Genomic DNA, 21,894 nt, shown 5'->3' with positions numbered 1-21,894 from the left:
AATATAAAATACTCGAAAGGCATTCAAAATACCTCAAAAGTAAATTGAAATAACCAAAAAGTAAGTCAACTTAGCTTAAAGGTGTATTGAAAATTAATTGACTTTGGATATATTTAATGTTAAACACTTTAATATTATCTCTTTCTACCAATCGAGCTAGTAGATTTGTGTTATTAACATGTTGATGTAGTACCAATTCTAACAAAGAAAACAAGTCATGCAAAGTAATTCAACATAATAAATAGAGCTAGTATATAAAACATTCGTAGTAAAGAAAAATTACTTAAAGGTAACTCAAAATATCTTAAAAGTAAATAAACTGATCTATCAAAGTAGGCTAGTATATATTAAACATTCGAAGTAAAGGAAAGTAAATAAAATTATCGCAGAAGTAAACAAAAAAAACATATATATATACTTGGATTTTTTCAGCAGCTAGCCATGGTAGGACAACAGAGGAGTTGGAGGCACCAAAACTTGGCTCAAGAAAAATTAAATAGGGCATATGAGATGTAGAACTAAATACATCCAGAAAGATATAGCAACACATCATCACACCCCTCATCACCCCCACTTGCTGCCAGCCTCAAGTACCTTGCAACCCACCACATATATGCCCAATTCAACTGCCTAACCCACTCAACAACAACAACCAGCAACACATTGTTACGTTGCTTCCATTATCAGCCGACGTGTTTGGTTATGATTATCAAGGGGTGTTACAGATACCTGCCACCCTGAAAATTTTCAAAAAATTATAGGTAAGCTATATAAAAAAAAGATAGATATCTTGCCTTATACTATGGTATATATTAATCTTATTGGGTGCTACTCATATAATATTGCTACTATGTTTAGTGAAATATGCTAGATTGATGTATGTAACTTGTTTGAAATGGTTTTTCAGTTCAATTCCTAGCTATTTTGCTCTAGCGTTATACCATCAGATCACATAGTATAATACATAGAGTTCTAGCTAGGTTGAAATTATACACTACTTTATACCAGCTCAACTTTTGGTTTTGAGAGGTTGATGATGTATTTCTTTTGTAATATAATGACAAAAGCTTAATTAATTTGTTATTTTTAACTGTATTTATATATACAAGTATTATTTTTTCATATACTTCTATAGTTCTATCTATTAATGTACATTTTCTAAACTCACCCCTGCTCCCTAGCCACAGATAGCTACGGGGTATATAAAAAAGAATATAAAGTAAATAAAAAAAGACTTTGAAGTAAATTGAAATATTTTAAAAGTTAATTAAAAAATCTCAAAAGTAGAGTGAATAAAAAAATAATTTCATGGTCTCTATAGTAAATAAAAAAGAATATAAAGTAAATAAAAATGACTTTAAAGAAAATTGAAACATTCTAAAAGTAAATAAAAAGATCTCAAAAGTAGAGAAAAAAAAATAAGTTTCATGGTCTCTATAGTAAATAAAAAAGAATGTAAAGTTAATCGAATCAAAATATTCTAAAAGTAACTAAAAAAAATCTCAAAAGTAGAGTGAATAAAAAAAATAGTTATGTCTAATGAATGAACCCCTACGTGGGATTCGAACCCACATCTTTTATGCATTTATGCACAATGCTTTATCTGTTGAGCTAGTAGGCTAGTATATATTAAACATTCAAAGTAAAACAAAATGACTCAAAAGTAAATAAAAAGTTCTCAAAAGTCATTAAAAAAAAATATTACGTATAATATATGTACATGCATTGCGAATTTTGGACCATTACCATTATAACGTCAATTAGACAAGTTAATCATTGTGTTAAAAGTTTCAACATAGACATTATCAGAGTCAAGGCCTACTAAGCATGGTGGCAGGCAGCAACATCAAAGCCTTCTCTGTTATATAATATTAATAAAAATACTACTAGACAAATGGCATTCAAATTACAAGCACCTAAATAATATCATCTTAGTATCTTACCAAGACCTATCCAATAGTTGTAAAATAACAGATACAAACATCACCCAACTAGGAACTGTGATCATGAAAATTAAAGCAAGATGAGAAGTTTACCCGTACGAACAAAACCAAGTAAATAATTTAAACTTAAAAGTAAACAATTTAAACTCAAAAGTAAATAATTTTAACTTAAAAGTAAATTACATAAGGTAAAATGAATAATTGAGTGGATGGTTTCTTCTAGTTCAGTATGGATCCGCAATTGAAGGACTACTCTATGGGCACCCCCCATAAAGTAAATAATACTAGAGTTTTCTATATATTGGAAATTCAAACTACTGCATTGCACACATACTCTATGCCCATTATGTTATTATGTTGCACAATGCAATAGTTCAAAGCAAATTTAATTGACCAAATTTCATACGCCTTTTACAACAAATAACAAAATCATGAATCTCAATTATCTTTATAATGCATGGACAACATCAAAAGAGTCTGAATCAACATCTCTTACAGACCGCTCAACTACTACAAGTACTGAGCCTTTAGCACGCAGCAATAAATTTAGACATTCTTAAAGAGCCAGGCTTCTCACCAACAACAGGAGTAACTGGTTGTATTATGGACAAAAATTAGCATTCAAGCTTTAAAATTCATTAAACAATATAACAATTAAACATATACAAATGACAAAAATTCAGCATTCAAGCATACCAATTCATCAAATACTTACAAATCTCCGATTGCAATTAGTTCATCAGATTATATTGCAAATCGATCCAAATGACCAAAATCAAGCATTAAAGCATCTCCAAAATATTGAATCTAAGATCCTTATCAATCATAGTAAACCCAAATATTCCAATAATCATCAAAATTCAGAAAATTAATTAACAAAAATATACCGAAAACCTAAATTATTTAAGCTCGAGATAATATAATTCATTAAAAACACTCTAATTGATTAAAACAAACAAAGAAAAAAATTCGAATTACTTGATTAGAAGTAACCGGCAGGGAAGTTCCAAGATCTAATTCAAAAACAAAAGAAGAACAAAAACACAAGCAAAAACCCTAATTATATGTAAAATCGAAAACAAAAACGCCCTAATTATATGTAAAATGGAAAACAAAAACGAAATAGAACAATATAACAATAGAAATCAAACCAAAAGCAATAATAATAGAAATCAACAACAAAATCGAACAAAAACTAAGCAAATTCCCTAATTATATGGTGAATCAATAAAGAACGTACACAAAACAAAAAAATTCAGAAAATTACCTCTTGAAAGTGTTCAAATCACAGCAAAAAAAGGATAATCTCAGAAGAACAACAAAGAATTTACGAAATCAAAGGAGAAAAAACAATGAAATCGAAGAGCAAAATCGAAGAGCGAAGTCGAACGCTAAAATCGCCTTCACCGCGCCTTCAGAGAGATCGAGAGTAGAACGTACAGAGAGAAAGTAAGAAGAGGAGAGAGTGAGAGTTAGAACGCAGGTCATTCAACAGATGAAATCACGAAAATACCCTTAATGAGGCGGGTGAAGTGTAGACTTTTAGATCTAACGTGATGGACGGCTCGGATGAGTTCTCAGTTCGTATTATTCAAGCTAGTTCGCAGATGATCCTAATTCTATATATATACATATATATATATATATATTTCTTTTTTACATATTGCCACTTCGCCGCTTTAGTAGTAAACTCCTTCGGTTACTCAATAAATTGGGAATTTCTCAAAACCCAAAATTCATTAATCTTCAATTTCTTTCTTTAACACCCAAAATTACGCACATCTCTTCTGCACCCGTTCTCCATCTGCGCCAATCGCTAAGTTGCCGAATTTCGATTTCATATTTACCTGCCATTTCTCTTTTTCAATTTCTAGGGTTTTTACGACATCAATTTCGCTGCTGGTTTGAATTCTTTACTTGTTTGTTCGATTGAAATCTGTTTTCTCTTTCGTAGGGTTTATATTTCTCAAATTTCGTTGATTATTTGTCGAATTTGATGGTATATATTGCTATTATTATCTGCGATTGTTGTGGGTAGATGGATTAGGATTTAGCCAATGGGTGCCCTAACAAATAATCGTAAGCGGGTGGATGAATGTTTTAGTTTATGTAATCAATCTCCTTCTATTGGTTCGTCGAATCATAATCATTATTATCTTAATCACATTGAATTGCATACATCGAAGAAACGTAGAATTAGTATTCAAAGCCATAAGAAGGTGATTACTTCACCACCACCCAGTGCTGTTTCGTGGTTAAGTCGGTATCCTGAACCGGAGAAGCTGAAAAGGGAGGTTCATGCTCCTGTTAGGTCGAACAGATTTGGAGTATTGTCGAGTGGATTAAAGCGTCGGAGTAGTGGGCTCGGGGAGAAGGAATCGATGGGGAATGCTTTGAGGACTATTTTTGAGCAGAAGAAACAAAATGCCGTTAACGTTTTGCACTATTTTAAGTTAGGTAAGGATAAGAAGGTTATTGATGTGGAAGCTGAGCCTGAGAAGGAAAATGTGATTTCGAATGGGTGGGAGGAGGTGGAGATTGTAGAAGATGGCCATGAAGTAAGATCAGTTGTTTCTGATGACGGTAGAGTGGTGAAGGGTTATGAATTAAAGCCACAGACCCGGGAATCGGATGGGAAAGCATTGAGAAATGGTGCTATTCAAGGTCTCTCGGTGGTGCCAGATTTGATCAAAGCTGAACGTTCTGGTAAAGTTGTAGCACTTGGCCGTGAGGCATATAAACAAATGCTGATTAATGTAGACCGAAATTATTCTCCTAGGCAAAGTACTAGAGATTCTGAAATCAAAATACAAGAGGCTAAGTTGCAGTCTTTACGGTCGTCGCAGAAACAAATGGACAAGAAAGCAAAGGAGCAGAAGAAACCAGCAGAGGTAGATTTTCCTTGCTATTGCTTTGGCCTTTGAGGCTGTGACAAGTCTAATTATCATACTGTACATGATTAACATTTTTGTTTGTTTGTTTCTGGGTTTTAGGTTACTGATATTATTTACTATGCAATTGCAGGACAAGCTGCGTGAGCCTTTTGTGCCTCTGACAGAAGAGGAACAGAGAGATGTTGCACGTGCCTTTTCAAATACTAATCGGTATTTAAGCGTTAAACATGGATCATATGGTATACAAGTGTTGCTTGTATAATATTTTTGTTTGCTTCTGCTGCAGGAGAAAGATTTTGGTCACCCATGACAACTCCAACATCCAGATCACTGGTGAGCATTTGCAGTGCCTGAGACCCGGTGCATGGTTGAATGATGAAGTGAGTTGCTTTTCCCAAATTTTCATCTTTGTACGAGTGATACTAGCATATTTGTCACTGACATCTCTCCCCTTTTTCTCTGGTTCCAGGTCATCAATGTATATCTTGAGCTGCTGAAAGAGAGGGAAAGAAGAGAGCCAAAGAAATTTTTGAATTGTCATTTCTTCAATACATTTTTCTATAAGAAGGTTTGTAATTGATTTCCCTGGCCAAGTATGCTGATTTTATGCTTTCTATTGGACTATACTTTGTTTGGGACGTAAGCTTATTTCCTTTCAGTTGAAATGATTTGAACCTATCAAAAACGTATCATGACCTTGTTTTAGTTTGAATTGAACATGGGTAGCCCTTTTTTAAATTTTATTAGTACATATCAAACTAAGAATTATTTTTGTAAAGCATATGAGAACAAAGCCTTGGTTATCAGAATAACACATGTACAATTAAGGGTTATACATATGCTTGTATAAATTATGGGATATTTGTCGATGGCTTACTTTGTATAACAATGTATTGAGGAGTAGATAAGAGGATTGGACAAGCCTTGAAAAGACCAGCCTAACAAAAAAAATTTTGGAGGATCATCTGCTCGATTTGGAAAGTTCATGACTGGCTAGTGTCTAGGTTGGGTCTATGTCTAAACATATATCAATATTAAGTTCATATCGTAATATTGTAAATTGTAAATTTCCATATTATATTAATAAAACAATTTTGATAATTATGTCCTTATATTAAGACAATGTAACCAGATATGGCCCAGACTTGTTCCATGGACCTGCTAGGACTAACAATTTTATAGTGGTGGTTATGTGATGTTGGAAATCAGATCTCATTGGTCATTCATGTTTGATATTGATTGTGCGTACTTTTTCATTCAAATGAAAGACACTGAAATGATTCTTTGCACATAAAATCAATCAATTAAAGCCTTTATCCCATAGGTGGGGTTGGCTACATGAACCAAATTTGATTGTTCCGTGTAATCATCGACTAAGATCCTCATTCTCTATTCCTTACGATCCAATGCCTTATCCTCATGCAAATCCATATACTTCATATCCTTCCTAACTCCTAACTAAGTCATTGACGGTCTTCTCTCCCTCGTTTAACACCTCCATGGTCCCACTCTTCCACTCTCCGTAGCGGTGTGCCCTCGGGTCTCCGTCTTACATGCCCAAATCAACACTAACGATTTTCCCATAGTTTGACCGCAATGCTTGCCACACTTACCTTCTTGCGAATAACTTCATTTCTAATTCTATCTCTCATAGTGTTTACGCACATCCACCTTAACATTCGCATTTCCGTAACCTCAATCCTTTTAATGTGCTCCTTCTTAGAAGCCCACATTCTACACCATAGAGCAACACTGGTCTTATGGCTGAAATGGCTATGACTGAGGGATCTTAATTTTGCAAATGGATTTTGCACATGACCAGTATGTATAATGTGTTTAAAATTTGAATTTTGCAAATGGATGTGAGTGCTGCAAATCTAAGCTTGTGGTGATTGTCTGTGGTGGAAGTATATAAAACTTAATTTCGCTCTTATCAGTTATGTCTGCCTGTTATTGGTGGCATCTGCCTTGTAATAGTCTTTGATGATTAGGGTAATATTGGTGCTTTTGAAAAATGGACTCTTTGTCATCCAGTATTGGTTATTCTATTCTGATGATTTACCCTTTATCTACTGGTAAATGATTATAATATTGATTATTCCTCATGAGTGCAGCTGATTGGTGGAAGAAATGGCTATGACTATAAAGCTGTCAGAAGATGGACTTCACAGAGGAAGCTTGGATATGGACTCTTGGAGTGTGACAAAGTAGGTTTTTGTCTTATCAATGGTTATTTGATTTCATCATATATGTGTTTATTAAGCTGAATGTTCCAACATGGCAGATATTTGTTCCTATCCACAAGGAAGTGCATTGGTGTTTGGCAGTCATTAATAAGAAGGATAAAACATTTCAGTATCTAGACTCATTGGGTGGAAGAGATCTTCATGTTTTGAGAATATTGGTATGTATTGCTAATAGCCATTATTGGGTCCAGAATTTTTAATGTGTTATCACTCCTTGCAAAGAGATCTATCTATCTTGTATGAATTTATTACATTTTCTTATCAAAATGTGTTTATTAGAAATAGAAATAAAAAAATACGTCAATTACAAGACATCAATATCGAAAAAGCCTCTTTAGAGTAAATCCTGAACTTTAATATTTCCAGCTTCCTATGCCTTTTTTTTGGCTCCTAGTGTTATCCTAGGAAAGGGGTCTCAACTTATGTTTTACTGGTGGCACTGAATTCCTTTTTATTTGAGTTTTATTGTGTTATAATCCTGCGTCTGGTTATCTGCCTCTTTGAAACCAAAAGTTACACTATCAAGCCAATCATTATCCAGGTCACTTGCTGGATATGGCAGATAGCTTTCTCTTTTAACTCACTTAACATCAGCAGAATTTTCAGGATTTGAATGGCTTACTGCCTCTGACATTGCATTCAAATAATAGTAATATGAGTTTAGCATTTGTACCCTAATAGAATTGCGATTTATTGAGGAATAAATTATAATAATTTGTAGATGTGAATGTATTGAAAAATATTGCAAGTAAGCTTTCATTACTAATTGTCTTGGAAGTTTTTTAAAACTTTCAAGTGTGATAAAATTAACCAAATAGATCAGATGATAGTACTTTGCATTGTTAGTGAGAGGTTGTGGGTGTGTGTCATTATGAATACCTTTTGTTTTAAAAAAAATAAATTAAATTAAACTATGTAAGGGCCTAAGGGGATCATTGGTTTTGTAAGGCTCAGGCTCTTAGCACTAGAGAGGGAGTTATATGCTAACACAACCCATTTCCTTTACCCAGGCTTGGGTTTGAGAGTGTTATATGTGTACTGTGTAGTAAAATTCGATTTGCTGAGTATAAATCTCTATTCTTGTACTTGTCCCCATCGTTGGGATTAAGACCTAATATTGTTGCTGTAAAGATTACCTGCCTTTGTAATCTTTCTACAAACTAAGTAGCAGCATTCTTAACCTTTTAATGTTTGAGCATTCTCTAAATCTTCCAGTTGAATTTGGGTTTTACATTTCAGCTTTTCTCACATCCAGCCATAGTTTCCATAATATGATTTTTACTAAATGTAAATTAAGTTTAAAAGTTGGAGTCCAACTCATGTAAATCATTGTCAATGTTTTCAAAACACTTTTTGCACTTGGCTGTACTCTTCACATTTGGTTAGGTAAATCTTCAATTTTTCTTTTAACTTAGATATTGAGGTTAGCTTGAAAAAGCATCATATTTGACCTAGTCCCCTACTTTATTCTCTTCTCACAATTTTAATGCATGTAGCAATTAGCTCTGCTGGATACCTTTTCCTTGGGTTTGTTTCCCTTGTTTTTGTGTGTGTAGACCAATCACATTGATCAACTAGGATATTTACATCTCAATTCTGCGTTGATTGAAAGATTTCTTCTTGCCCTTATTTCTAGGCTAGATATTTTGCGGATGAAGTCAAGGACAAAACCGGGCAAGAGATTGATCTTCATTCATGGAAGCAAGAGTTTGTGGAAGACCTTCCAGAACAAGAGAATGGGTATTTTTTTAACTTTTTATTTTGCTGTATTCTTCTCTCAGTAGGACAAGTTTTATTTTTTTACATGCCTTTGGATGATAGTTATTTTTTATTTTTATCTGTGTTTATGTGCTGTATTATTTTTGTGGGAATTCATGTGTGTCCTTTTAATTTGCACCAAATTCTCCTTTCTTTCCACCTTCAGTTACTTCTCTTCTTTGGAATTGATGTTTGATCTTCGTTTAAGGTGAATTATGATGCTGATTATAAAATTGAGAAGTACAGAGTTTAAGAATTATTTTGGTATGGCTAGTGAAGAGAAAATTGTACTGGTATCTAAAGGATGTTAGCATCTTGTTATGTAAGATTCTAGAATTATTAGTTCATTGATTTTTCAAATTTGTTTGTGTAAGTGGTTTTATAATTGGGGTTAGGTGATTCGAATTGTAGATGGCTGTTGATCAAAATCAATAATAGCTTTTGAGATGAACTTTAGTGAATCAGTAATTCTTTTGTTTGGTAGATGCTCCTGGCATGAACCTTTCATGTAAGTGTTATAGCCCAATAAAATTTAGGTTAGCCCATAGAAACTCAGTTCTTGAAAGGTTGGAGTCCCAAAGTGTAATGAGCTACTCATTGATCGAAGAGTTTGAAGGAAGATAAGTGTCAAAATTACTAATTTGATGTAATTGATAAGCATACATATGATGATGCATTAGACCTAAGTACAATGTGGTTGGTGGAGAAGAGTTTCACTTAGAGACTTTAGCCATTTAGGAAGAGATCTAACTGCTAGTTAGCTGGGATTATTTAGCCCCATTATGATCTTTGGTTGTCTGGAATAGGCTGAACTTGGTGAACTTTAGCCATCTTTTACCAATCATCTCAATGCCCCATTATGATTTTTTTTTTTTTTTTAGATTTCTGCTATTTGAGACAACATATGTCCATTTTTTTGGGCCTCCTTGTTGGAACTATTTCAGCATTTCTCCTATACTACAAGCTTGTGTTAAGGACTTTCTCAATATGATTATGGTGGTACAATCAAAAGTTTGACATTACCACTACAATTAACCCCATCACCAATACAATTAACCCAAAAACACCCCTTTAATTTAAAGCATTTTTAACACTCCCTAAAGGAAAGTTCTTGACCTATTCTGTATTTATCTGAGAAGTACTCCCCTTTTCATGTGATCTTTCTTCACCTGAAGACACAACAAAAGTCGTATACTAGAATATTAACAGGGTATTTACAATTATTAAAATTGACGATCAGGTAGGGACACTTAGTTGATACCTTGTTATGAGGTAATTATGACATGGCTGGATCAAAATTATTGGTTATGTTGTGGCCAAAAGTTTCAAGAATATTTTACTAATATAGCAAGATGAAGAAGAATTTCATATTTTTTTTTGTAAAAATATCGTAACTTAAACTATATTCACATGGGCTAAATAAATTGAAGAATAGTAACTTTCTTAACATTTTGATAATAGCTTATATCAAATTATTAGACTTAGTTTTCTGCATTCCATGAGAACAAGTCCTTGTTTCCATATACATCGTGTATCAGAATCTTTTGTTTTCCAAACAATAGTTACTAACGTTATATGATTTACAATTTAACATTATGAGATTCGGGGATGAACATTATTACCTGAACTTCAAAAAAGCTTTACATAGCAAATTAAAACAAGCTAACCACCAGCTGTTTAATGATCTTGGGTTTAAGTCTACTTAGCTCTAATATTAGGATTTTGTAATTATTAATTGATAATTAATTTCATAGTGAAGAGGCCAAGTAGTCCTCCATCTATATGATACAAGAACAAAGAATACCAACCATGCTGAGATAAAGTTAATATCTCATATTAAAGGTATATATCTGAATTGAGGCCAAAGAGGATGTTGGGGATCTCTAAAGGGCGACATACTGACACATATACAACCGTCAGTTACCCTTTGCGGACTTCGCCTCTTGTTGGGGTTTGAAGATGAAGATAGTTAATATACGAGTTGTCTTGCTTTGGCTCATGGATGAACTATAACATCAATCCAATGTGAAGATGAAAACACTAGTATCAAGTAAATTAATTCTCTTAATTTGTTAAGAGTATTGTGACTTGTACTCTTATTGACAACTATGTAAGAATGAATTATAGCTCTATGCCCGTATGTTCTTTTAAACTTACCCAAGAGAAATAAAATAGTTTTACCTTTACCTGCTACGGATATACATAGTAGTTTAATTTTCCAAAATTTGTAGATGGTCTCTTTTATTTATTTATTTATTTTTTCATATTTTTCCTCCCACTCTGTTTCCTTTAAGGAGTAGGGTTGCTTTTGTTTTAAGTTTTTGTTTGTTTGTAGTTTTAATTGTTAATAATATTGTTTTAAATCAAGTTCTGCTTTGGAACAGGTTTGATTGTGGTGTGTTTATGATCAAGTATGCTGATTTTTATAGCAGAGGCTTGGGTCTACATTTTTCCCAGGTATGTAACTTGGGTTAACTGCAATTATTCTACATTGGAATTCCTTCTGCTCCTTTTCTGTATATAAATTGACCAATCATTCTTATTGAACCTCCTAGAAGTATTCTGTTATAATTGTGATCTAGCAAATTATATGGAGCATATGTGCATGAGTTCTTCTGGCACGAAAAAAGGCCTGTCTAGATGTATACCACCTCAATTATAATTGCCAACTGGTTTAGTCTATTGTACTGGCATATAATGTTTCCTTTTTCTCAATAGAATTGTGGTCAAGGACTCTAATCCCATTGTTCTCCATATTGAAAAGGAGTGTTTTCATTGTGAGGTAGAAACTAGTATGAATCCGAGATATTAAGCTCAATAGATTATAATATGAGTGCACCTACCTCTATGTGCACCTGGGTGTATATAAAAGGTAGTGGATATTTTTCATCACTTAGTTCATCCACATTTATCTTTTTTCTCCCGGATAATTTTTTGCTACACACCCTATTGCTAAAATATATGGGAGGGATCCACTATAAACATATCTTGTGAAAACTGAAAACAAAAAACTACATCATCTGATAATTGTTTGTTCTTGTTTCACGTCAACTAATACCTCCTTCATTTGCTCCTCTGTAATGTATCACCTTTAGCTCAATAATCCATCTCCCTCTACGCTTCAATAACGGCGTCGACTCTTTCTGGCTCTCTCACTTCTCATCTCTCCCTTCAATTCTTAATCTTCTCTCCCAAATCACGCAGCTCTTAGCCAAATTAGCTTCCCCCGTTCCTTGATTGATAACCTAAATCCCATCCCTTCTCCAATTCATCCTCAAATCCCCCATCTTTGGCCACCTACTCTTCTTTTGACTTCTGTCGCTTTTGTTGCCGATTTCGTTGATGAATCTCCCATTAAAAAAAAGTTTGTATTCTATTAAACTGTTAAAGATCAACACAAAATTCTTTTAATGTCATCCATCTAGCATCTTTGGTTGAGCTGTTGTTTTGTAAATTTGAGCAAATGTAATTATTTACCCAAATTTTAGGTGATAGATGTGTAACTTGTGTTCTCAAGTGAGAGGTTAATGAGACACAATGCTATGTAGCCCAATCTTATAATAAGAATTGGTAACTAGGGATTTGACAAGGTAGAGTCGCATATACAAGGTAGGTTTTAAAAATGGCAAGAAGAACGACACTAGCATATTGTGATTGACAATTATTAATATACCCACTATATACAGTATCTTCCTCTGTCTCTCTCTCTCTCTCTCTCTCTCTCTCTCTCTCTCTCTCTCTCTCTCTCTCTCTCACACACACACACACACACACACACACACACACACACACACACAATCTCATTTTTAGAAGTTCAGTAGTAGTAGTGTATACTTACATTTACTGAGTTGTGCTGGATGGTGACTACCCTCATCGTGAATAACTGTAGGCCAATGAGCTTCGAAGATAACATTTTTACCTCATGGTTTTCCAGATTTTATCAACGTATGATAGAATAATTCGTTTGAAGATGATTGATAGATTGTTGTTACATGTTCTATGGCATTTTGTTTCTTAAATTCCTAACTGGTGCTGGATCATGTTCAATTGTTAGCTGTCTTGACAGTGAAATATAATGCACTTGCCTAAATCTGACCTGCCCATGTTATTGGACATCAACATTGGCTAACCTTGCATTTTTTATATGGTATAAATATGTGAACTCCTGGTTTTTGATTAAACAATTTTCTTATTGTAGGAAAACATGCCTTATTTTCGACAAAGAACAGCAAAGGAGATTTTGAGGCTAAGAGCAGACTAATATGCATTGTCTGTTAGATAATTCCTGTAATGTATTGGCAGATGTACTTACCAGCGTCAGGTGGTGGGCAAATGGGATTTAAAAGTTCTTTGATTGAGATGACCTCAGCCGTGGGGAAAAAGCATGGGGTCTTTAATTTGCTGGATTGTGCAGAAATTTAGAATCTTGCATTGTGAGTTGACTGAAAAGCTTGTATATAATATGTAGTTGCGATTCTTGCTTACCTACAACTCTACTCTGTCTACCCTATTTCTTTTGGCCTGGTCCATGTGATTCAGGTTAATTGTATTGGGCTTACCATGTTTACTGAAAATGGATAATCAGTTTTTTGATCTCATCACAGTTGCAATTGTATCAGAGATAACCAGCCGCCTCGTCGTTTATGATTTTTTTTTTAAATTTATTGGTCTTTTTATTTTCTCGAGGGTTAGAGCACCAGAAGAGTCGGTTTTAAGCTTTTCGAACGGCAGTTTGATTTTTGGTCCTCCATTTTAAGGTTAAGGCTTTGTTAATTATCAATTAGTGATGAGCCTAGGATAGCTTTCAGGAGTAGGTACCTTAACTTATCCTGATTCTTGTTGGATTAGTCATTATTATATACTTCTTCCGTTCTTTTTTTATTGCACCATAGGGGTTTTACGCTTGCCAATACATTACTTTGGCTATTAATATCTTTAATTATACTTTTGTAAAAATTATTAAAAATTGATATTTGAAAAGTAGAGTTCGAGACAAATGTAATTTGATTCCACATGACTATATTTTTTTTAATGGATAAATCACAAAAGATGGTCAAAGAAGATTAAGGAATAGTGAAAAAGTTCTTATGGTGCAATAAAAGAAAAACGGATATGTTGCACGATTTTCAGAGCTTTTGAAGTGTTTGAAGGCTTGCCATTATTGAACTACGTGGAAAAGTGATTTTATTGCCAGGTTGTAATGCCATGTTTACATAGCATCTACTTTGATTCCTAAGTCGTGATTTTGCTATAATTGTAAGATATTCTTTATGTCAATTAACTCCTAGAATTACTACCTTTGATTTTTTTATATTATTATAATTATTTTTTTCATATGCTACCTTTGATCAATAATTTTTTTTAGTAATGTATAAAAACAAATGTAACCATGAAATATGTTGTTAAATTCTCCATTTGTTCCAATTTGTTTTTTACATTTGGAATTGTTTGCGAATTTTAAGGGAAAATAATATAATAATCATTTATTGTTGAGAAAATGCTATAGGGATTAAAAAATCACAAAGAAAGTGTTAAAGAAAAGAACAAGAGAGGAAGTATTAATGAGTATTGTAATTAGTAATTTAATCTACTTACTTTATTTTTTAAAATATTGTATCACTTTTTAAGGAAGTTTTATAAATAGGAAATTTTTTTTAGGAATAATCCCTCTTTTTTTTTTTTTTTTTTTTTAATTTTAATATTCCACCTTTATACCCAATCTGCTCAAAATGGTCTTAACCGGTTAGGTAACCTGTTATAACAAGTTACTTGACACGTGGCGACTTATATTTGGTAAATTTTTTTTTAAAAAAAAGTTAGATATTTTACAAGGAAAAAATAAATAAAAAAACCACCCACCCCCGACCTCAATCCCCACCCTTGCGACTCTGGCCACCCAGTCCCCAACGACAGCTTTGGCACGACGTTGCGACTGATTTCCTACCTTGATAAACGCCTTTCCCGTACTGATCCCAGCCCCTTCCCTTCGAAAACCCCTTACATGTCTCGATCCCAACCCTCTCCCCGTCCCCTATTCTTTTTTCGACCGCACCAGTCTTCCCTATCCCCCATTCCGACCGTTCCTAGTTGGTTTGGTGGGTTGCGAATTTTCGAAAGGGGTTGGTTTGGTGTGTTGCGATTTTTGAAAGGGGTAGGTTTGGTGGGTTGTGATTTTTTGAAGGGGTTTTGGGGTTGGGCTGGCTGGGGTGGGATCCTAGTCGGCATGGTGTCGCGTTGGTTTCTTGGCGGCGACGGACGATGGTATCGGGGCTGGATGAGGTGGTAGTTCCGAGGTCTGGGTTTGAGTGGTGGGTGGAGATAGTGGTGGCTGAAACTTGGTGTTGTTGGTTTTTTTTTTCTTTTTTAATTTGATTTTACTTTTTTTTAAAAAAAATTTGGACAAATTAAATTGTGACATGTGTAAAATAAACTTAATAAAAAAAATTATCTCTTCAACCGGTTACTGGTCACCCGGAACCATTTTGAGCGGATTGGGTATAAATGTGGGCTTATTAAAAAAAATCCGAAATGTGGGATTATTTATCGCGGATGCTCAAAAGGTGGGATTATTCCCAACAATTTTTCCTTATAAATATTGCACCATAATCATTTTAGGAAAAAAATATCTATGTTCACAGTGTAAATACCTAATATACTCTTGCTTTTCAACACTTGATTTTTTTAGTTTATGTATAGTCATATGGATAATTTTGTATTTTTACCGTTCTCTAATATTTATTACCACAATAAAAAATCTTGTGTCCAATTTGTTGGGTTTCGTAGTGTCCAACACTACGCGGAAAAAAAACCCGCCCAATTCCGCACACAAATTAAAGCAACTAAACATGCACATACTAATTAACAACCACATAATTAATAACAAAGGGAGAGAAATACAATCATACCCTTGATTTGTGTTTTTCACTTAGCACGAACTCACGAATGGAGAAGGAGCCTCAAGCGCGACCCCTCCTACGTATTCCATCCGCGCGCCCAAACTTAGGCCCTGTTCTTTTCACCTTAAAAAAATAATATTAAGTAAAAATAATTTTAGTTCAATAAAAATAAGTTCTGTTCAGTAAAATTAATTTCATTTCAGTAAAAATAATTTCAGTTCAGTAAAAATAAGTTCAGTTCAGCAAAATTCAGTTTTATTAAAGAAGAATTATAATAGAAAATCTGTAAAAATAATTTCAGTTCAGCAAAAATAATTTCAGTTCAGTAAAAATAATTTAAGTTTGGTAAAAATAATTTAAGTTCAGCAAAAATAATTTCAGTTCAGTAAAAATAATTTCAGTTCAGCAAAATTAAGGTGAAGAGAACGGGGCCTTAGCTAATATTACCGGCTAGGCTAATATTAACACTACTAAAAAAGATGATCTTCTTATCAGGTTTTCTCAATTGAGATGTCTTTTATAGAGTTCAACTCTTGCAACAATTCCTAAGAGACGCCTTGGGTAATTATAGGAGTGACATCTCCATCCCTTTCATTTCCAATCAATGTGGGACTTTGAGAAATAATTGCATTTAATTTCATTCTAAAACAAATTAAATACAAAGTCATATAATCAAACAAGTGGCACAAATATGGGAGGGTTAGGTGAAGACCACAAGGCCTTCCTTGTTCCCCAAGCAAAATCGGGTCAATAAAGAGCGGCCAGTTAGCGGTTTCCTTGAGCAGCAAGGCATGCCAGAGCTGACAGCCTTGTGCTCTCGGCTGCCAGCAACAGCCCATCGCAGCACAACAGGTCTTGTGCGCTTGCGGGCAACTCATGCTGTTGGGCGTTGTTTCCGCGATGGTTGTATGTGGTAGCCCACATATAATACCATTGTATGTATGCCACGTCAAAAGGGAGGAAAAAAATAAAAGGGAAAAAATAGGGTGAAACAAGATGGGGAAAGTGGACCCTAAACTGCAAACCAATCAAATGCTGTCAACAATGGTTTGTATGCAGGCCACCACATACAACCATTGTATGTGTAGCCTTTTCCTGTTGTTGCTGCCGCAAGCTCGTATGCTCTTGCGGGCTGCTAGTGCTTGCTAGGCGCAAAAACTTTCAACGAGGCCCAACACGCTACGTGTATAGCTGCTGACCTTGCTAGCTTGTGCTAGCAGTGCCCCGCACTCGACTAGTGCTAGCAACAACACGCACTTCGGCCATCAGGCCTAGCTAGTGCGTGCATGCACCAAGCTAGGCTTGCGGCCAGTGCTTGCTTCCAATTGCTAGTGCTAGCGTATCCCTCGCATGGCTAAGCCATTTGCAAGGCTAGGTGTCACGGTCCGGGAGTTTGGACCCCAAAATGTGCGGCGCGCTCTAGCCTTTTGGAGGCAAGAACGCTACCCTTGAGCGGAAGAGGGGCTTGCTAGCACAAAGCAATACAAGCGGGCAATTAAATCAAAGGAGCACTCATGTATATTTAGGTGACGTAGTGCGGTGGTCGGGGCTTCTGACGGTCGATACTTCAAGGCGGGCACAAGCGGGATCCGAACTACGAGTTCTTATTGCATCAAGTTGGTCTGAAGGGGAGCTATTATGCAAGTAAGACACAATATCTATAAAGGTCTAACAACAAACAAGCATAAAATTAAAGCAAGGCAACACTGGAAATTGGAATCCAATTACATTAATTCATTCAACAACAACATTGCAATTAGATGAAAATGACCTCAATTAGGAACAATCAACACACTCAACTCACTCTCGCGCAATTAAGCATGTTAATTATCCTACTTTACTAATTCACTCTCGTGCAACTAGCCTGGTATGGAGGAATTTAGACTCTCAATTAACTCACTTTCGCACAATTGATGGAAAGCACAATTAATAACATAGAACCAATTAGCTAGAAAGATTCTAATCCATATAAGCATCATCCATACACAATAATCAAGAATCAATTTCATACAAATCACAATCAATCATTCAATTTATCAACATAATCTTCATCCAATTCCCTAGAATAAAATCTAGGCTAACATGATAAAAAGAACACGAAAAGCTAGGTAAAACTAGAATTAAAGCTAAAATTAAACTATTAAAATAATTAACAACTTTAATAAATAAACAATTAATCAAAACAAGAAATAACGGAAAGCAATAAAGATAAGAGAAAGTTAGGACGACTCATTGAATATGTGATAAGAAAAATTCCACAAATTGCTTCTTCAACCTCTCAAAACTCCATGAAAAAATCCAAACTTTCTCTCTCTAAACTTTCTCCTCAACTAGAGAGAGAAAATAATCTAACCCTAAGAGAGAGAAAATAAAAATAAACTGAACTGAACTAAACGAGTGAATAATTGTTAAGAGAGTATAAAACCCCAAAGGGGTATTTATATTACAAGTTAATAAAAGAAAACAAAAAGAAAATAGAATAATTAAAGAAATAAAATAAAGAAGTAAAAAGAAGTAAAAATAATAAAAGGAAAAACAAAGGAAAACAAAATAATAATAAATCCCCCCACGAAATTATCAAATCAACTCCCAATTCCTTCTTTTCGTTTTGGCTGCTCTGCTCTAATCATCATCAGGCACCATCTTCGCCATCTTCACCAACCAGCCATCATCAACAACAACGACCATAATCACCCACGTATGGGGAAATATCTACATAACGGAAATCATAATGCATGAGCCGATATGATATGATAGACCGACATACTATTTGAATTTGATCCATCAAATGGCTTTTGTTAATATCGACATTCCTATAAAGTATACATATCGGCATGTAGGTAGCTGCTACGTGTCGTGCTCACGTTTGACACGTGGCAGAAATTATGTTACTTATTGAACTGCCATCTGTCACCTAGAAAGCATATAAATAATCCGGTTTTACTTCATAAACAAGGTAGCATTTATTACACTCTCTCTCTCTCTCGCACTACTTTCTCTTTCTAAATCATCTCTTTTCTATAAACACTTACTGACTTAATCTTTGGAATGGTTTTCCCCGGATTCAACCCGGGGCTAGCTCATCTCTTCTCTTTGTGTAGGTTCTTATTTGGCCGGTAGGAGCAGAACGGGTTACATACTCGAGCTTCGGATCTTGAATTCGGGTTATCGGATTCCTACAGAAAAAAGTTGGCGCTAAAAGGAGGGGAGCTACTTAATAGCTTCTATCGCCTGAAAGAGCCTTATACTTTCCGATAAAAAAAAAATGCCTTATCCAGAAATTCAGAATGAGGATGAAACTCATACCTTGGAGGGTAATGAATTCCATATGCCGTTAACCCCTGAAGGGCAGGCTGGGACAGATATAGACCCTATGGCAGGGTTTACATCAGAAGAGTTGGCAACAGCTGCAAGGGTAATGACAGCTATGAGCAGAAAAAGAAAAGAAATAGGGGCAACCCAAGATGGGGGGGATGCCTTTTACAGCTCATGGCAATCAATTTAACCAGGCCGAAAGTTCGCAAAGACGCCGGAATGAGGGGTCGCCGATAAGATCCCAGCAAACCCCTAGGGAATCAGAGGTTCGATCCTCAAGTCAGGATGAAAGTACGGGAACTTACCAGCAAGGAGCGGTGCGAAGAGTAGTTCAGTTGAGGGCATCACCATTTGCACAAAGCATCCTTGATCAGCCAATGGAGAAAATCAAAATGCCGACATGTCGGTATGATGGAAGGGGAGATCCAGGTAGATACATGACCTCGTATTAGGGTCACATGATTTTATACACCAATTCTGATGTCGTTTGGTGTAAGGTATTTCCCACTACTCTGGTTGGAGCAGCAACCGATTGGTTCAATAATCTTGAAAATGGAGCAATTCACAGTTTCCAGCAGTTAGCCGAAATGTTCGTAGGGCAATATGACAGTAATAGTGTTCGGCAGAGAACTTCTGGAGAGTTAATGGCTGTTACTCAGAAAGCAGATGAATCTTTAAGGGATTACATAAGGATGTTTAATAATGAAGCCAATACAATTCCAAGATTACAGCAGGAGATAGCAGTCATGGCACTAATGAACGGTCTGAATGATTCGGAATTCAAGAGATACTTAACCCGAAAAAATCAGCCAACATTAGCTGCAGCTTTCAACAAAGCTCATGATTATATTAAGAGTGAGGAATTGATGAAGACAAGCAGCCGAGTAAGTTCTACCGATAGAATTCACCCTATGACTGAAGGGGGATCTTTAGGAGTTGTAAGGTCGAGGAATCCAACGGCAGCAAGAGGAGGAAGCCGTCAAGAGGTCAGAGGAACCAAAGCACCAATGCGATATAATTCGTATACACCTCTAAATGCACCAAGGGCTGCAATATATTCCATAAATCAAAACCGAGAAGGGTGGGTGAGACCCGTGCCGATGAAAGCGAAAGGAAGGGATACTAAGAAGTATTGCATGTTCCACCGAGATGTAGGGTATTACACTGAGGACTGTGTGCAGTTGAAGGATAATATCGAAGAATTAATAAGAAGGGGGCATCTTACTCAATACCAGTTACACTCTGGGGAAAGTCAGCAACAACAATATCGGCAACCAGAACGCCAGCAGATAGAATACCGGCCAGAAAGACAAGGTCAAGTGAACTGATAGGGTGAAGGCGGACAACCACCGTCGTCCACTGGAAAAAGAGTTGATGTAATAATCGGTGAACCAGTTCACGGAGGAACCATAAGTGGAACACGGAAGCACCTGTCGGAATATCGGCACATTGTTAATGCATTAGATGTTGCTGATCGCCCACAACCGTCTGAAATTCCAAATGTAATCTTTACCAAAGAAGATGCAAAAGGAATAGTGTTTCCTCATGATGATCCCCTTGTATTAATAACAAAGATTAATGGAGCCGATGTGAAAAGGGTTCTAGTTGATGGAGGAAGTTCAGCAAATGTTTTGTTTATGCAAGCCTTCAATGAATTGATGATAGGCCGACAATATTTAACGCCGGTATCATATCCGGTGATCGGGTTTAACGGTTCAACAGTAAGGCCAGAAGGGAGTATAGTTCTCCCTATTAGGCTTGGAGTCGGTACAACAACAAGAGATGCGATGGTTGAATTTTTAGTAGTGGATGTACCGTCGGCGTATAATGCAATTGGGGAAGGCCGATAATTCATGACATACATGCAGTAGTATCAACTTACCATTTAACTATTGCTTATGTGTCAAATAGAGGGGTTGTGGAAAAGGTACATGGCGGACAGGTGATGGCAAAGTCATGCTATGTCACGGCGTTAAAAAATCCGGGGCAGAAAGGAGAAGTACCAAACAACCCTAAGCGGGCAAGAGAGCCAACAGTACGAGATTTGTCAATGGAGAATTTTGATTCTAGGCCGGAAACTGTGCCGAGGCCGTGACCAGGAGGTGAAACAGTGCAAGTGGAGCTCCGACCAGGGAACTCAAGTCAAACAGTTAAGGTGGGGGCCGATATGGATGTTGAAATGAGGTGTAATCTGATCAGCTTGTTGAGAGAAAATGCGGATGTGTTCGCCTTTTCGGCAAGTGATATGCCGGGCATACACCCAGAAGTGATGGAGCATAAACTCAATGTGGACCGAAGGTTCAGACCGGTAAGGCAGAAGAAGCGCGACTTCTCAACAGAAAAAATTGAAGCCATTCAAGCAGAAGTCAACAAGCTGTTAAACGCAGGATTTATAGAACCATGTACTTATCCAGAATGGTTGGCAAATGTTGTAATGGTTAGAAAGCCAACCGGGAAATGGCGGATGTGCGTGGATTTTACAGATCTGAATAAAGCTTGCCCAAAGGATTGTTATCCGTTGCCTCGGGTAGACAGGTTGGTAGATTCAACTTCTGGCCATGAAATGCTAAGCTTCTTAGATGCATTCTCTGGGTATCATCAGGTCAGTCTTAATGAAGCTGATAGGCCTAAAACGGCTTTCATAACAGATGCCGGGGTATACTGCTACTAGGCAATTCCGTTTGGGCTGAAGAATGCTGGTGCGACATATCAAAAGCTGGTTGATAAAATTTTCGCAAATCAGAAGGGCCGTAATGTTGAAGTATATGTAGATGATACAATAGTAAAAAGCAAGATGAAAAAACATCACATAGAGGATTTGAAAGAGACCTTTGCAAATTTA

General features: G+C 35.8%; 1 protein-coding gene and 1 long non-coding RNA gene across 2 annotated transcripts; one reads left to right on the top strand and one right to left on the bottom strand.

The window, feature by feature from the left end:
• Positions 1–266: 266 nt before the first annotated feature.
• On the bottom strand, positions 267–3,440 carry LOC110694869. Its single transcript, XR_002505956.1, has 2 exons — positions 3,211–3,440; positions 267–737 (listed from the first exon to the last, which is right to left on the bottom strand). It is a non-coding gene; the product is annotated as an uncharacterized LOC110694869 (long non-coding RNA).
• A 171-nt stretch (positions 3,441–3,611) lies between these two features.
• LOC110694868 (ubiquitin-like-specific protease ESD4) lies at positions 3,612–13,466 on the top strand. The gene is made up of 9 exons (XM_021872036.1): positions 3,612–4,834; positions 4,968–5,047; positions 5,124–5,217; positions 5,307–5,405; positions 6,952–7,044; positions 7,122–7,241; positions 8,720–8,823; positions 11,226–11,298; positions 13,040–13,466. The coding sequence occupies exons 1-9, from the start codon at positions 4,001–4,003 to the stop codon at positions 13,100–13,102; spliced, it is 1,560 nt and encodes a 519-aa protein (XP_021727728.1). The 5' UTR covers positions 3,612–4,000; the 3' UTR covers positions 13,103–13,466.
• The last annotated feature ends 8,428 nt before the right edge of the window (positions 13,467–21,894 follow it).

The sequence above is a fragment of the Chenopodium quinoa genome, unplaced genomic scaffold (genome assembly GCF_001683475.1).
Source record: "Chenopodium quinoa cultivar QQ74 unplaced genomic scaffold, ASM168347v1, whole genome shotgun sequence".
In the NCBI taxonomy this organism is placed as follows: Eukaryota; Viridiplantae; Streptophyta; class Magnoliopsida; order Caryophyllales; family Amaranthaceae; genus Chenopodium; species Chenopodium quinoa.
This window is presented reverse-complemented; position numbering and strand designations above follow the sequence as displayed.

What these genes read in the sequence shown, in the direction of transcription:
- LOC110694868 (XM_021872036.1), top strand. Translation starts at nt 4,001, where the DNA reads ATGGGTGCCCTAACAAATAATCGTAAGCGGGTGGATGAATGTTTTAGT. An exon ending in CTTCCAGAACAAGAGAATGG is followed by an intron (nt 8,824 to 11,225) that starts GTATTTTTTTAA and finishes GCTTTGGAACAG; the next exon opens with GTTTGATTGTGGTGTGTTTA. An exon ending in TGGGTCTACATTTTTCCCAG is followed by an intron (nt 11,299 to 13,039) that starts GTATGTAACTTG and finishes TTCTTATTGTAG; the next exon opens with GAAAACATGCCTTATTTTCG.